The sequence below is a fragment of the Sarcophilus harrisii genome, chromosome 2 (genome assembly GCF_902635505.1).
Source record: "Sarcophilus harrisii chromosome 2, mSarHar1.11, whole genome shotgun sequence".
NCBI classification, from domain to species: Eukaryota; Metazoa; Chordata; class Mammalia; order Dasyuromorphia; family Dasyuridae; genus Sarcophilus; species Sarcophilus harrisii.
The window spans coordinates 494,384,334-494,396,526 of NC_045427.1; the positions used below are offsets into that span (position 1 = coordinate 494,384,334).

The 12,193-nt window shown below is 49.2% G+C and overlaps 1 protein-coding gene across 3 annotated transcripts; it reads right to left on the reverse strand.

Moving 5' to 3' along the window:
* Positions 1 to 599: 599 nt before the first annotated feature.
* On the reverse strand, positions 600 to 10,993 carry EFS (embryonal Fyn-associated substrate). 3 transcript variants are annotated; one of them, XM_031955056.1, is made up of 7 exons: positions 10,442 to 10,993; positions 9,494 to 9,665; positions 6,861 to 7,139; positions 4,386 to 4,526; positions 3,450 to 4,184; positions 2,307 to 2,402; positions 600 to 1,806 (listed from the first exon to the last, which is right to left on the reverse strand). In XM_031955056.1, exons 2-7 carry the CDS (start codon positions 9,503 to 9,505, stop codon positions 1,372 to 1,374), a joined length of 1,698 nt encoding a protein of 565 aa, XP_031810916.1. In that variant the 5' UTR covers positions 9,506 to 9,665; positions 10,442 to 10,993; the 3' UTR covers positions 600 to 1,371. The 3 variants fall into 3 exon arrangements, with proteins under 3 accessions (XP_031810916.1, XP_023355272.1, XP_031810915.1); XM_023499504.2 differs by having other exon boundaries at positions 9,494 to 10,025; XM_031955055.1 differs by having other exon boundaries at positions 9,494 to 10,040.
* Positions 10,994 to 12,193: the final 1,200 nt, after the last annotated feature.

Here is a 12,193-nt window from a genome sequence, read left to right on the forward strand (position 1 = left end):
AGGTGGAAATCCTAGGCTTTCTACCCCACCTTACTGCTGTGTGTGTGTGGAAATGGAATGGATATCATCTTCTGATCTCCCTTCAAACTCAGGACGCATTATCCCATAGGGCTCCTTCACTTCCTGAGATAGCGCCTTGGAAAAAAGGGACTCTCCTATTTCAAGGGAAGGGACCATAGGGATTTTTGGATATTACTGCATTATGAAATAAGCCCAAGCAAGAACTCTCATTTACTCCAATATCCTCTCCACATTTATTCTTTGGTTTTTATAGGATGCAAAGGGTCATCTAGTCCTCCCTTCTCCCTTCCCCAATTCCCTTTCATTTTACAGATGAAAGAACCAAAGCCCAGTAAAGCTTCAGGCTGGACCCCCAGCAAGTGTCAGAGCCTGGACTCAAACCCAAGACTTTTGGCAGCAGTCAGCACTTTTCCCACTGTTCCACACCGCTTGGTTTACTTTACAACTTTCATGTCCTCTGTCCTTCACATCAGTCCTTCAGTCTGTCCCCATTCCCAAGTACAACTCTGAGAGTAATGGCTTGCTTCTCTTCCCCCAAGTATCGTACTAGTCAGCACAAAGACAGATAAGCACAGACATGGATGACAAAGAGCAGGTTTTATTGAGGTGCACGGTTCCAGTTTGACGCTCTTTGCCTTCCCTCTCTTTTTCCCCCACAGTTTTCTCAGGGGCCTTCCCAGGATACCATATTCAGTTCCAGAAGATCTCCAGCTTCAGCCACTCCCCAGTGGCCTGAGCCCGTGGGCTCAGTGTCCTGCTTTTTCCTCACTTAACCATCTCCCTTGGAGCTGCAAAGGGTCCTGAATTCATCCCATCACAGGGTGCAAGGGAATGGGTTTCCTGTTCCTCCAGCATTTTGTTTTTGCCATGTTTTTTCTTCTTGAGACTGAGCAGGAGGAGGTAAGGGACCAAGTGCCCAAGATGGGGGCAGGATGAGAAATCCTCCCCCCACCCACTATGGCAGACCATGTGCTTCCTCTTTTTTTTCCCCTGACAATTTGGGGAATAATATTAAATATAAATAATTTATATAAAATGGCTCGTACAAAAAGCTGCTGAAGGAAGATATGGAGAAGGAGAATCCAAAATGGGGAACTAAGGGAGAATGAGATGATCAGAGGGGATGGAAAGGATCGAGGGAGGATAACTGTCCCATTCCCTGCATCCCACAGGGCAGCCATGGCAGGGAGGACAGAGGGGGTTAGAGACCTCCCTGAGGTCTCCAAATACCCAGGGAAGAGCTGATCATTTCAGGCAAAGGAGAGAATTCTAGGCTGGATTGGAATTGGTCGGGGGTTGGATTTGGAGAGAAGGTAGGGAGGGTGTCCAGCAGGTGGGGAGGTGTGATGCTCAGGGTGCTAGGCCACTGAGCAGGGTAGTGAATTGCAATGCTTGCCCAGCCAGTTCAGCCACCCGCTGGGCCATCTCTCGGGCAGCAGGACCTGAGGGGTAACCTAGAGCAGCACTCTTGACAGCCAGCACAGCGGCCCGTAGTGCCTGACCCAGGGCTGCCCCCGCAGTGCCAACCTGGGCACGCAAAGGAGCTGACGCAGCCAGCCGGCCCAGGGTGTCCCCTACAAACACCAGCCGGTGGGCTGCTACTACCACTCGTTTGCTGTGGGGCACAAATTGTCGAGGGGGGTGATTGGCTCTGGTACTGGCCAGCAAGGCTGCCACGGCTGCCTGCAGAGCCGAATAGTGGCTCTGGCACTGCCCAGCATAGAAGTGCAGCAGCTGCAGGTCGCCCGACGGCAAGTTGAGGGGCTCCCCTGGGGTCGGGGCCTCCTGCAGGAAGGAGAAGCAGCGTTACTAGGGAGGCTGTGCCAGAGTGCCCATCCTTAGGCGCGGCTGACAGGGCCTTCCCCCTCTGCACTTTACAATCCCTTCCCTTAGCATTTATCCCTGAGATAGAAGTATCCAGCGCAGGTGAGGGGCCCAGAAAGATAAGTTACTCACTGAGGGCCAGGGCTAGAATTAGAAGTCAGGTCTCCTGACTTCCCACCTGCTGCTCTTGCTGTGGCTGCCTAGTTTTCTGCCTCTAACCAAGTAAATCCCCTTTCCCTAAATTATAATCCCTTAAATTCTAACCCATAGGACTAGTACTTTCTAATTCTAATTCCTTTCTCCTTGACTCTAACTTTATGTTGTTTCCCATTCTGACATCTTCTCATCTGAGTTTTCAATGTTTCCCTTGAAATTTTAACTTCTCTCCTTGATCTTCTGTCTGCTCCCCTTCCCCAGAAAAGTCTCCCAAGGTTCCCTGCTCACCGTTAGGGGCATTTTACCTGCTCTTCCTGCAGAAGTCTCTCTCGAAGCCTTGGCTCAGGGTCCCCCAGTGTGGCTCCATCCAGAGGATCAGAGCCTTGGATTCTTTCCATCCCCTGCAGGAGGGGACCCAGTGTTTCAGTGAAGGGGAAAGAGAAAGCCTGGCTGGGGCTTTCATTCCTTCCCTAGACTGCCCAGTTGGCTAGTTTATCCTTTTCCTTCCTTCAGCTCTTACATTATCATCATTTGCCTTAAGGTTTGTGTAAAGCATTTTATATGGATGATGAGGATTTAATCATTTATATCATTTGATTTTTTTTCATGATCTCTGGTTTTCCAGTATGGCTCAGGGCCATAGGAACTATTTAAATCTGGAACGGACCTTAGAACTCATCTAATTCTCATCCCTTCCCTCCATCCCATCTTTTCTCCCACCCCAGCCCCCTACCATTTTAGAGATGAGGAAAATAAAGCTAAGAGAAATGAAATGACTGTCTCAGATCACATATGATGCTCCCCTACACTATGATGCTCCTACCTACATCCAGCAGGTTAAGTCAGAAGTGTTAAATTGGGTTTAGGGACAGAGATTTGACATTTGGATGAAAGACAGAGCATGAGATTAAGGGTCAAGAGCCTGAATTTAGCAACAGAATTGCTCCCTAGAACTAGGCAGAAAGAAATGGTTATATGATGCTTTGGATAGAAGGTTAGCTTTGGAATCTGAAAAAAGATCTGGGTTCAAATGTTACCATCCCTATGGGATGACCATGGGATAAATCAATTAACCTGTCTGTTCTCTAGGTACAGATCTCTGCACTGAGGGTGGTAGGTCAGAAAGTTTCCTAGACTGATAAAATCAATTCTTTCACCCAAGAAAAAAGTGACAGCTAGATTGGAGAACTTTCTGTTACCTCCACTCTGCCTCCTTTCCATTCTGTTTCTCTTGAGAATTAATCAGGGGCAACTAGTTGGCGGAGTGGCCAGAGCAGTCACCAGCCCTGAAGTCAGGAGGACCTGAGTTCAAATCCACCCTCAGACACTTAAGACTTCCTAGCTGTGTACTCTGGGCAAGTCACTTAACCCCAGTTGTCTCAGTTAAAAATAAAATAAAATAAAAAAGAGAATCAATTGAGGGATCAGTGCTCAGAGGCCGGGCTCACCTTGAGATGAACGTAGTCGTACTCCTCGCCCAGGGGGATGCCCTCATACTCATTGTGGGGCTCTGCTGTCCCTGCCCCTGCATCCCCCACTCGGCCCTCCTCGGCCCCCTCTGTTTTGAGCCCCATGTAGCTGGGCAGACGGGGAGGTGGGGGGGGCAGTGGCCGATCCTGGATACTGCCTTTTCGCCCAGAGGCAGGGGAGGGCACGGGCGAGGGGGCGGAGAGTTCCTGCACAGGCAGAGCGGGCAGTGGACGCCGGGACAGGCTCTCAGTGGAGGGGAGCCTGGGCCGTGGAGGTGGGGGTGGGCTTCGGGCCAGGAGCAAGGCAAGGGTCTCCAGGTCACTGGGGGCAGGGTTGGAGCCAGGCGGGGTAGGAGGGGCAGGAGGCAGCGGCTCCTCAGGACCCAGCAGGGGCACATCATAGATGGCTTCATCGCTGCTGCTGGAGGTGCCCTCTCCCAGAAGCTCTTCTGGTGCTTCGTACAGATTGAGCAGGGCAGATGCCCGCTTCAGATTGGAGGGGGCGGCATAGAGGGGGGGCTCCGGCTCCCGGCCCCCTTCCCACTCCAGGTCGAGTTCGGGAGACGGTTTCAGAGCTGGCGGGACATCATAGGGAGCATCGTCTTCCCCAGGTTGCTGAGTGGATGCTCGGGTTAGGGGTCGGGGGAAAGGGACTGGGGAGTCGTAGGGGTCATTGGGGGGAACTCGAAGAGCAGTGGGGGGCACATCATAAACCTGGAGGGAAAAAGGAGCCAAGGTCAATGAGACTCCTAAAGAGGCTCCTTACTCGTCTGGTTCCCTCTCCAGGGAATATCCTCAAAGTCTCCAAACCTGGGCAGATTCTCCTGCCATGTTCCCTCCCTCCTCCTGCCAAGGCTATTCCTGGACTTCTTTTAGACAGGGGGGCCCCCGGTTTTCTAGCTTCTTCATCCTCACCTCTCGAGTATCTCCAGGGGTGTCTGTCTGTGTCCCACTACTTCTAGGGACTTTGTAGATGGCATCCGGGGATGGCGGGCAGGGCCCAGGTGAAGGTCTTGGGGCAGAACAGGGCCGAGGTGGCGGGGGGATCACGTATACCTGAAAAAGCAGCAAGCACAGCATGAGTTAGCAGGGCTGGACAGCAGGGAATAAGAGAGCCATAGCATGGTTTCAGGTGGTATGATGAAAAGAGATAGAACTCTTAGGTAAGAGAAGTTATGTTCAAAACTCTTTACTACCTTACATAACTCATTTAACCTCCCAAGCCTTCAGTTTCTGTACCTATAAAGTTCCTCTACTTCTCTAAATCTGGGATCCAAAAAAAAGTTAATGCTAAATGGGAATTTAGAAAATATCTGTTCCAGGAGGGATTAACATTGTGTCTGTGAACTTATTATTACTTTTTCATTCCTATAGAATTTTTTTTCAATAATATTTTTTCCAAATACATGCAAATATAATTTTCAACATTCACCTTTGCAAAATCTTGTGTTCCAAATTTTTCTCCCCTTCTCCCCTCGCTCTCCTCCCCAAGACAACTAGCAATCAGAAATAGGTTAAACATGTGCAATTCTTCTCAACATTTCCATGTTCGTCATGCTATGCAATAAAAATCAGATCAAAAGGGAAAAAAAACACTAGAAAGAAAAAAAACCAAGCCAACAAACAACAACTACAACAAAAAGGTGAAAATACTATGTTTTGGTCCACATTCAGATTCCACAATTCTCTCTCTAGGTGTGGATGGGACTTTCCAGCCCAAGTCTATTGGAATTGCCTTGAATGACCAAACTGTTGAAAAGAGTCCAATCCATTCCAGCTGATCAGTGGAACTTATTTTTTTAAATTATTATTGTTTCATAACTTTTTAAATATAATCAGTGCAATATAATTCACTATAATTTGATACATTTAAAAATATTATTTTGAAAAGTGACCCATAAACTTTGATAGATTGCCAACGGGATCCAGGACATGGCAAAAAGGGAAAGAACACCTAATTTAGTCCAACTTCCTGGGCCCTCTTCTCTGCACCTCTTTTATTACTTCATTTGGTGATCTCATCAGTTTACTTGGAGTAATTATCATCTCTATGCTGATAATCCTCAAATCTATAGTACTTAATCCTAATCTCTCTGCTGACCTCAGATTTTGACTCTCCAACTGCCTTGGGACATCTCAAACTAGCTATCTAGTGCTCATCTTAAACGCAACATGTCTAAAAATGAACTCATTATATCTTCCTCTGAATCTTCCTCCCACCTCTTAGCTTCTCAATTACCACCATCCTCCCAGTCCCTCAGGTTTACAACCTAATAATCTCCTCCACATGTCACTCTCACTCCCCGTTTTTACCCTTACAACTCTCCAATATGTCTTCTTCTGTCCCCTTGCCACCAATTCAGGCACATCCTCTCTCTCACATTGATTCTACAATAGCCCCCTGAGGGGTCAGCCTACTGGAGGGTCAGCCTTCTCAAATCTCTCTCCTCATTCCAATTCATCCTCCATTCATCCACTAAAGTGATTTCCCTAAATTACAATTCACTCTCCTACCAATAAACTCCCTACAGCTCCCAGAGTCAGGACAAAATCCTCTGTCATCCCCTTTGTATAACCTCGTCTTCTCCTACCTTTCCAGGCTTGGCACACCTTCCTCCATATGATGCTCTCTTTGATATGGTAACCCTGATCTCCCAGCTGTTCCCAGAACAAAACACTCTACCCACCTCTAGGCTTGGGGGATTTTCTCAGGCTGACTCCCTTTCCTAGAATCCTTCCTCTCCTCTCCATCTCCTGGTTTTTCTTCAAATCCCAACTAATATGTCATCATCTACAGGAAGCCTTTGCCTAGCCCATCTTAATCCTAGCCCCTTCCCTCTCTTAATCATCTCCTATATATCCTCAATCTAGCTGCTTGGATATATTAGTTTTTCATCTTAGAGAATAAGCGTATTAGGGTATTAGCAACTTGAGGGAAGCATTTTTAAAATCCTTATCTCCTAGTATACTGCCTGGCACACAATAGGCTGCAAGAAATGTTTATTGATTAATTGACCTCATCTTACAAAAAAAGGAAATCAGAGCCATTGAAGTGAATTGACTCCCCCAAGGTCCCACAGTTCATTAATAAGTATCAAGAGACAGAATTAGAACTGTGATCAACTGATTCCATACTCTCTCTACCATGCTGTCTATGTCTTCAGTCTGAGAGGGAAAGCTAAAAGGGTTAGTGCAAGTCAGAGAAAAGAGTACCAAAAAAGGCATGGGGAGTGAGAGCTGGAAAGGAGAGAGTTTTTTAGATTGGGGGGACCAGGGAAGGAACTACATCCACACAGCCTGGGGCACTGGAAGGTCCTAGGGAGTAGGACTAGCTGGGGTCTTCAAGCTAAGGATGGGGAGGGGAAAGTCACCTTCTGGCCTCTTACTTACTTCCTGTTCCACCGGACCAGGCCCAGGGGCTGAATCAGAAGTACTCTGGGGAGTAGGAGGCACCTGGTAAAGGCTGGACTCAGGGCTGGGGCCAGTGGGGAGAAGCTTCACTCGGTTGGCAGGCACAATGCCCTGCTGGCCATGGAGGGAGCAGAGACACCATCCCTGCAGCCCCCCAGCCCCTTCCCCTTGCAGTACTCGGAGTACATCCCCACGTTTGAAGGACAGTTCCTCTGGAGATTCTGCTGTGTTGTCATAGAGGGCCCGGGCCAGCTGGGCCTTGGTAGGAGAAGAAAAATGAGAGAGGAATTTTATTACCAATATTCTTCTTTAAATGAGACAGTGTCTATTTGAATCTTCCTATGAAAATTAATGATAGCGCGCATTTAAATGTAAGGCCATAGGAGTTAGCACTGAAAACTTCCTAGTTTAAACTCCCCATTTTAGAGATGAGGAAATTGAGTCTTCGTAACATAAAGCACCTTGCCCAAGATCATCTGGGTAAATAACTAAGATGGAATTTGAATACGGGTTTCCTAAATCTAAATTACAGCTCTGCTCCTCATCATAGCTCAGTGAGGGGGCCATCCTAAGTATCATCACTCTGGGTATAACACTGATTTTGTAACCCCTGCTGTCTGAGGGCCAGGTATTTTACTTTTACCTCTGAGGTAAAATTCTAGGATATCCTAGAACCCTTAACGAATTTGGGGCCTTCTCTCATCTCTGCCATTGGCTCAAACCTTCACTTATTAGATTAGATTAGATTCACTTATTAGATTCTCCCACTTTTACCAATCCCCAAACCCTAGTTCTACTTAACCACTTAACAGATGAGCTGTTACAAAGGAATATTTACTTCAAAGACATAGCAAGAACAAAAACAAAAACAAATATTCTCTTCATCACAGACAGGAGAGAATCACAGCTTAACTCAATTCTTACATAGCACTAGTCCAAGGGAGGTTAATCAATTTGCTCATAATCAAATAGCTAATAATAAATTAGAATCAGATTAATAAATAATAATAATAAATTAGAATCAGATTTCTGGTCTAGGGCTTCTGGTCTAATATATACGCCAAGAGGCAGCTCTAGAGCACTGGGCCTGGAGTCAGGAAGAGGGAGCCTCAGACAATTACTAGCTGTTTGATCCTGTGCAAGTCACTTAAATTCTGCCTGCCTCAGTTTACCACCTGTAAGTAGGGATAACAGCAGCTGCTTCCCAGGGTTGTTGTGAAGCTCTGTTCCTGGCACATAGTAGGTGCTTAATATTCCCTCCCACCCCAGAAGAAGATTCTTTCCCCTACTTCACAAATCAAGAAAGTAAAGTTTTAAAAGGAGATGGGCCATGGAGCCACCCGACAGTGGAACCCAAGAATCCTTTATCCCTTGAGCCTGCAATGTCTTTCTTTGGAGGATTGGAGGATATTCTTTTTTTGTCTGATGGTTCCGCATACGTCATAAACGGGGGGATCCTCAGAAGTTTTTGGTACGGTTCCTGCCCGTTCAGAGATCCTGACGCTCTCCACCTTTCCCTAGTTTCTCTGTGCATAGGCAAATGGGACCAAGACTAGGAGCAAGTCTGTGCTCTCCTTGGGTACTATATCTGTTTCTACTCAAAAATATTTTGGGATCTGGTGGAAGGATATTGGAAAAACTGCAGAGTTGGTTTTCGAATACAGGGGTCTCCTGAGAAAAAGGAGGGACTCTTCATATTTGGATAGAGACTTTGGGGCAGGGCAAAAGAGGAGAGTCTCTGGAATCTGGCCAGTGGGGATGAAGCCGAGTGCTGGGAACAATATATAATTGCTGATTGATTGGTTGATGAAGGGGTGGGGTTTCCCTTGCTCTCCCTGCCCCCTATTGGGTCCCCCCAGCTGACTTGGGGGGATGGCTCCCTTCCCCCATGCCCCCGCCTATGAGGTTTGTTTAATGGGGGGTGGCAAACAGCCATGTGCTCCCTGAGAGTCCCCCCTCCCGAAATCCCGTTCTGCCAGCTGTCTCCTCCCTTTGTCCCCAACCTCCAGTCCCTGGAAAGTGGCCTGAGGCTCACTGACATCATCTCTCTCCCTCACCCCTGTTTTTCTTTCTTTCTCAAGCTCCTTATCTCCCTCCCTTCCATTTGCTCCTTTCACTTTCTTCCCTCTCAGTGGGGGTGCTTCAGGTCCCTCTTTCACTCCCTCAGTTCTTTACCCTGTCTCCTCAAGTTGCCCCCTCCCCTCCTCCCTTTCTCCGGCTTCCCAGTGCTCTCTTCCTAGGGAGCTGCCACTGGCCATCTGTCCTGTTCCTAAAAAAAGCCCGAGGATTTTTGCCTTCATCCTTTGCCCTCTCCCCACACATCACAGGAACCGTCTCAGGAAAAAAAAAGTAGGGGAACACAAGTGTGAGGAGGTGGGGGAGGGAGAGACCAAAAGGAAGAGAAAGGAGGCATGAAAGAGAGAGTCGGGCAAAAGTGAGGGAGAGACTTAGACAAACAGCCGGGAGGACCCAGAGATGAAAGGGACAGAAGTAAGAGGGGGATACGGGAAGCACAAAGAGCAAAAAGTGAAAAAACTAAACAAAACTGGAAGCAGCTTCAGGACTTTCCTCCTTGCCCCCCACCCGATCCTTTACCTCGGATTGGGACTCACCGACACAGCCATGGTCCCAGATGCCTGTCTTCTCCTCCTCTTCCTCCCGACTGGCTTTGGGTTCTGGGCAGATTCAGCAAGAGGCTCCCCACATCATGGTCTGGGGCCCAGTGCCAGCCCTTCACATGGGGAGAGGCGGCCCCCGTCTGGGGAGGCTGAGCGGTGGCTGGAGCTGAGGTTTGAGGAGGGGAACACAAACCCAGCAAACCCCTGAACTGAGACCCGGCCCTTTGGGGCACGCCGAAAGAGAGCCTTCCTCCAAGTCTTCACCCAAGGCGCTCCAGCAGCTTCTTTCCCCTCCCAAAGCTGCCTGGGAGGTGGAGGGTCAGGGGGAAGGGTCCCTCAGGAGCCCGGGCTCCGGGCGCACCTAGCACACGGCGAGATGTGGGGGCGTCGCAGGGGCCACGGGCAGCGAGGACTGGGACAGCTTCTGTCCCCGAGGCCGTCCAGGGGCAGGGCTCGGCGTGGGGAGGATCCGGGACTTGTTTGGCTGGGTGGCTAGCTAAGTAGGAACCAGGCCCGCTCTTGGCACCTAAGGGCAGAGGAACTTGGAGAAAAGTTTCTCAGAGATGAGGTTTAGAGCAGCCTTAGGACGGGGATGGGGGGAGTGGGGAAAGCTGGGAGAGAGGGAGACAGCGATCCGGAGAGGGAGAGCCAAGACTGGCGCTTCGGACTCTGGGGAGATTGCGAAATCCTGCTAGAGCCGCAGCCAGGGACCTCACAGACACGGGGGCTGGGGTGGGAGCAACTGGAAGATTCGGAGGATCTTAAGTTCCGAAGGGCTGCTGGGCCGGAGACCCCCCTCAGGAGCACGCAGACAGCCCCTGACAGAAGCTCAGGCGCATCCTGGCTCACACCCACTCAGGCCAGCCCGCCTAATTCCCCTCGAAAGGACCCACGCTTGGCACCTGCCCGCACACACACTTACAGGGACCGGGGCACACTTACCAACTCACTAACTGGGCCACACAGGCTGGGGAACAGCGGTCCGACTTCCAGCCTCATGCACCATCCTCAGCAGCCGCTGGCCACCGCACACCCCGTCCCCGGGCCCCCCGACGCTCTCCCACCCCTCAGCGGGGAGCCCCCTCCGCTCACTGCCAGGCCGCCGGCGCCTGCTTTCCCGGGGGGCCGGGGCTCGGGGGACAGCCCATCCCAAACTCCAAAGTGTCTCCGCTAAGGAAAGGAGGCGAAGGAAGGAAGGAACAAAAATATCGGAGAGGTGGAGGTGGGTCCGAGTGGGATCCTCCAGGAAGCACACACACAGAATCCCCGTCCCTGGGGCCGGGAGGCGGCGAGGAGACCCCCGGAGGGGACAGCCCAGTCCTCCAGGCGTGCTCCGCCCCCCCTTGTCTTCTCTCCTTCCCTCCTTTCTTTGCGCCTCACTTGCTTCCTCTCGTCCTTCTCTCTGTTGTTTCTTAGTTCTCCTTCTCTCTCTGCTTCAGTAGCTTTCCCTTTCTCTGTTCTGGGACTCAGTCTTGAGGATTAAGAGGGAGGGAGGCAGAGAGGGAGGGAGGAAGGGGAAGGAGGAGGAGGAGGAGGAGGAGAAAGGAGGAGAAAGGAGGACAGATTTCTCTAAAGAAGGGTGTTGAGTTACAGCTCCAGTCCCCCTCCGGCCAAACCGCTTCTGCTGCGGCCGCTGTTTTCCCTAATCTTGCTGGCTCTTGCCCCCTTCTTTCCTTTCCGCTGGATTATATAGAATTAGAGCTACAGTGACTTCTTGAGATTTTTCTGCCCTGTTCCACCTCTCTTTGATCCCTTGGCTTTTATCGCTTTCCTTCCAATCCCTCTTCTCTGCTTTTCTTTGGTTCATCTTTTTTCTTTCTTTTCTCTTTTATCAGTTCCACTTCTGCTTCTCTTTTCTCTTCCCAAAGATTTGTCTACTCCGACAGCATTCCTCAAGATAGTAATACCCACTCCCAGACTCTGTTATTGTAAAGATTATAAAAATGGATTTGGTTTGGGTGACCAAATACATATTTCAAAGAAGGAAGTTTTAACCTTTTCTCTGTCATGGACCCCTTTTGTGAGTCTGGTGAAGTCACCGGACCCATTCTCAGAATAATGCTTTTAAGTGCACAAAATAAAACAGGTAGGAAAACAAAGGAAACAAATTCTATTGAAATACAGGTATCAATTAAAAAAAAAAACAAAACCACACCATATTTATGGATCCTAGTTTAAGAAATCCTGTCCAAAGGAGAGAAAGTTGCTGTGTATCAGGTGTTCACGACAAGCCTGTGTAATTAATGAATTCCCTTAAGATTAAATTTGAATGGATCCTCACCCAAAGTCACTCAAAGCTGTAGTGCATTTGTTCAGATCCAGCTGTTTGGTTCCAGGATTGGAAGTAGGCCAGTTCTCAAACTCTTAAATTCCTCAGCCAGTCTGGGCTTGTCCCATATTCTAGCCCTGCCTTGTTTAGCACCCTCTGGAGAGCAGGAGTAGGGACTGTCAGGTCAGTCTTTAGGAAGACTTTGGTCTTCAGCAAGAGCAGGGTGCTATTTTAGTCTGAGGGAGGTTCTCAGAATGGAAAACTGTCCTGTCTCTATTGAAATTTTGTTTGTGGGGGAACAAGGGAGTTGCCACAAGTCCATCCGCCCAACGTCTCTTTTTGGCCATTACAATCACCAATTCACTCTCTATTTTCTCTCTTCCCCTCTAAAGTTCCTTTTTTCCTGCTTTAAAAAAGGCCGTCCA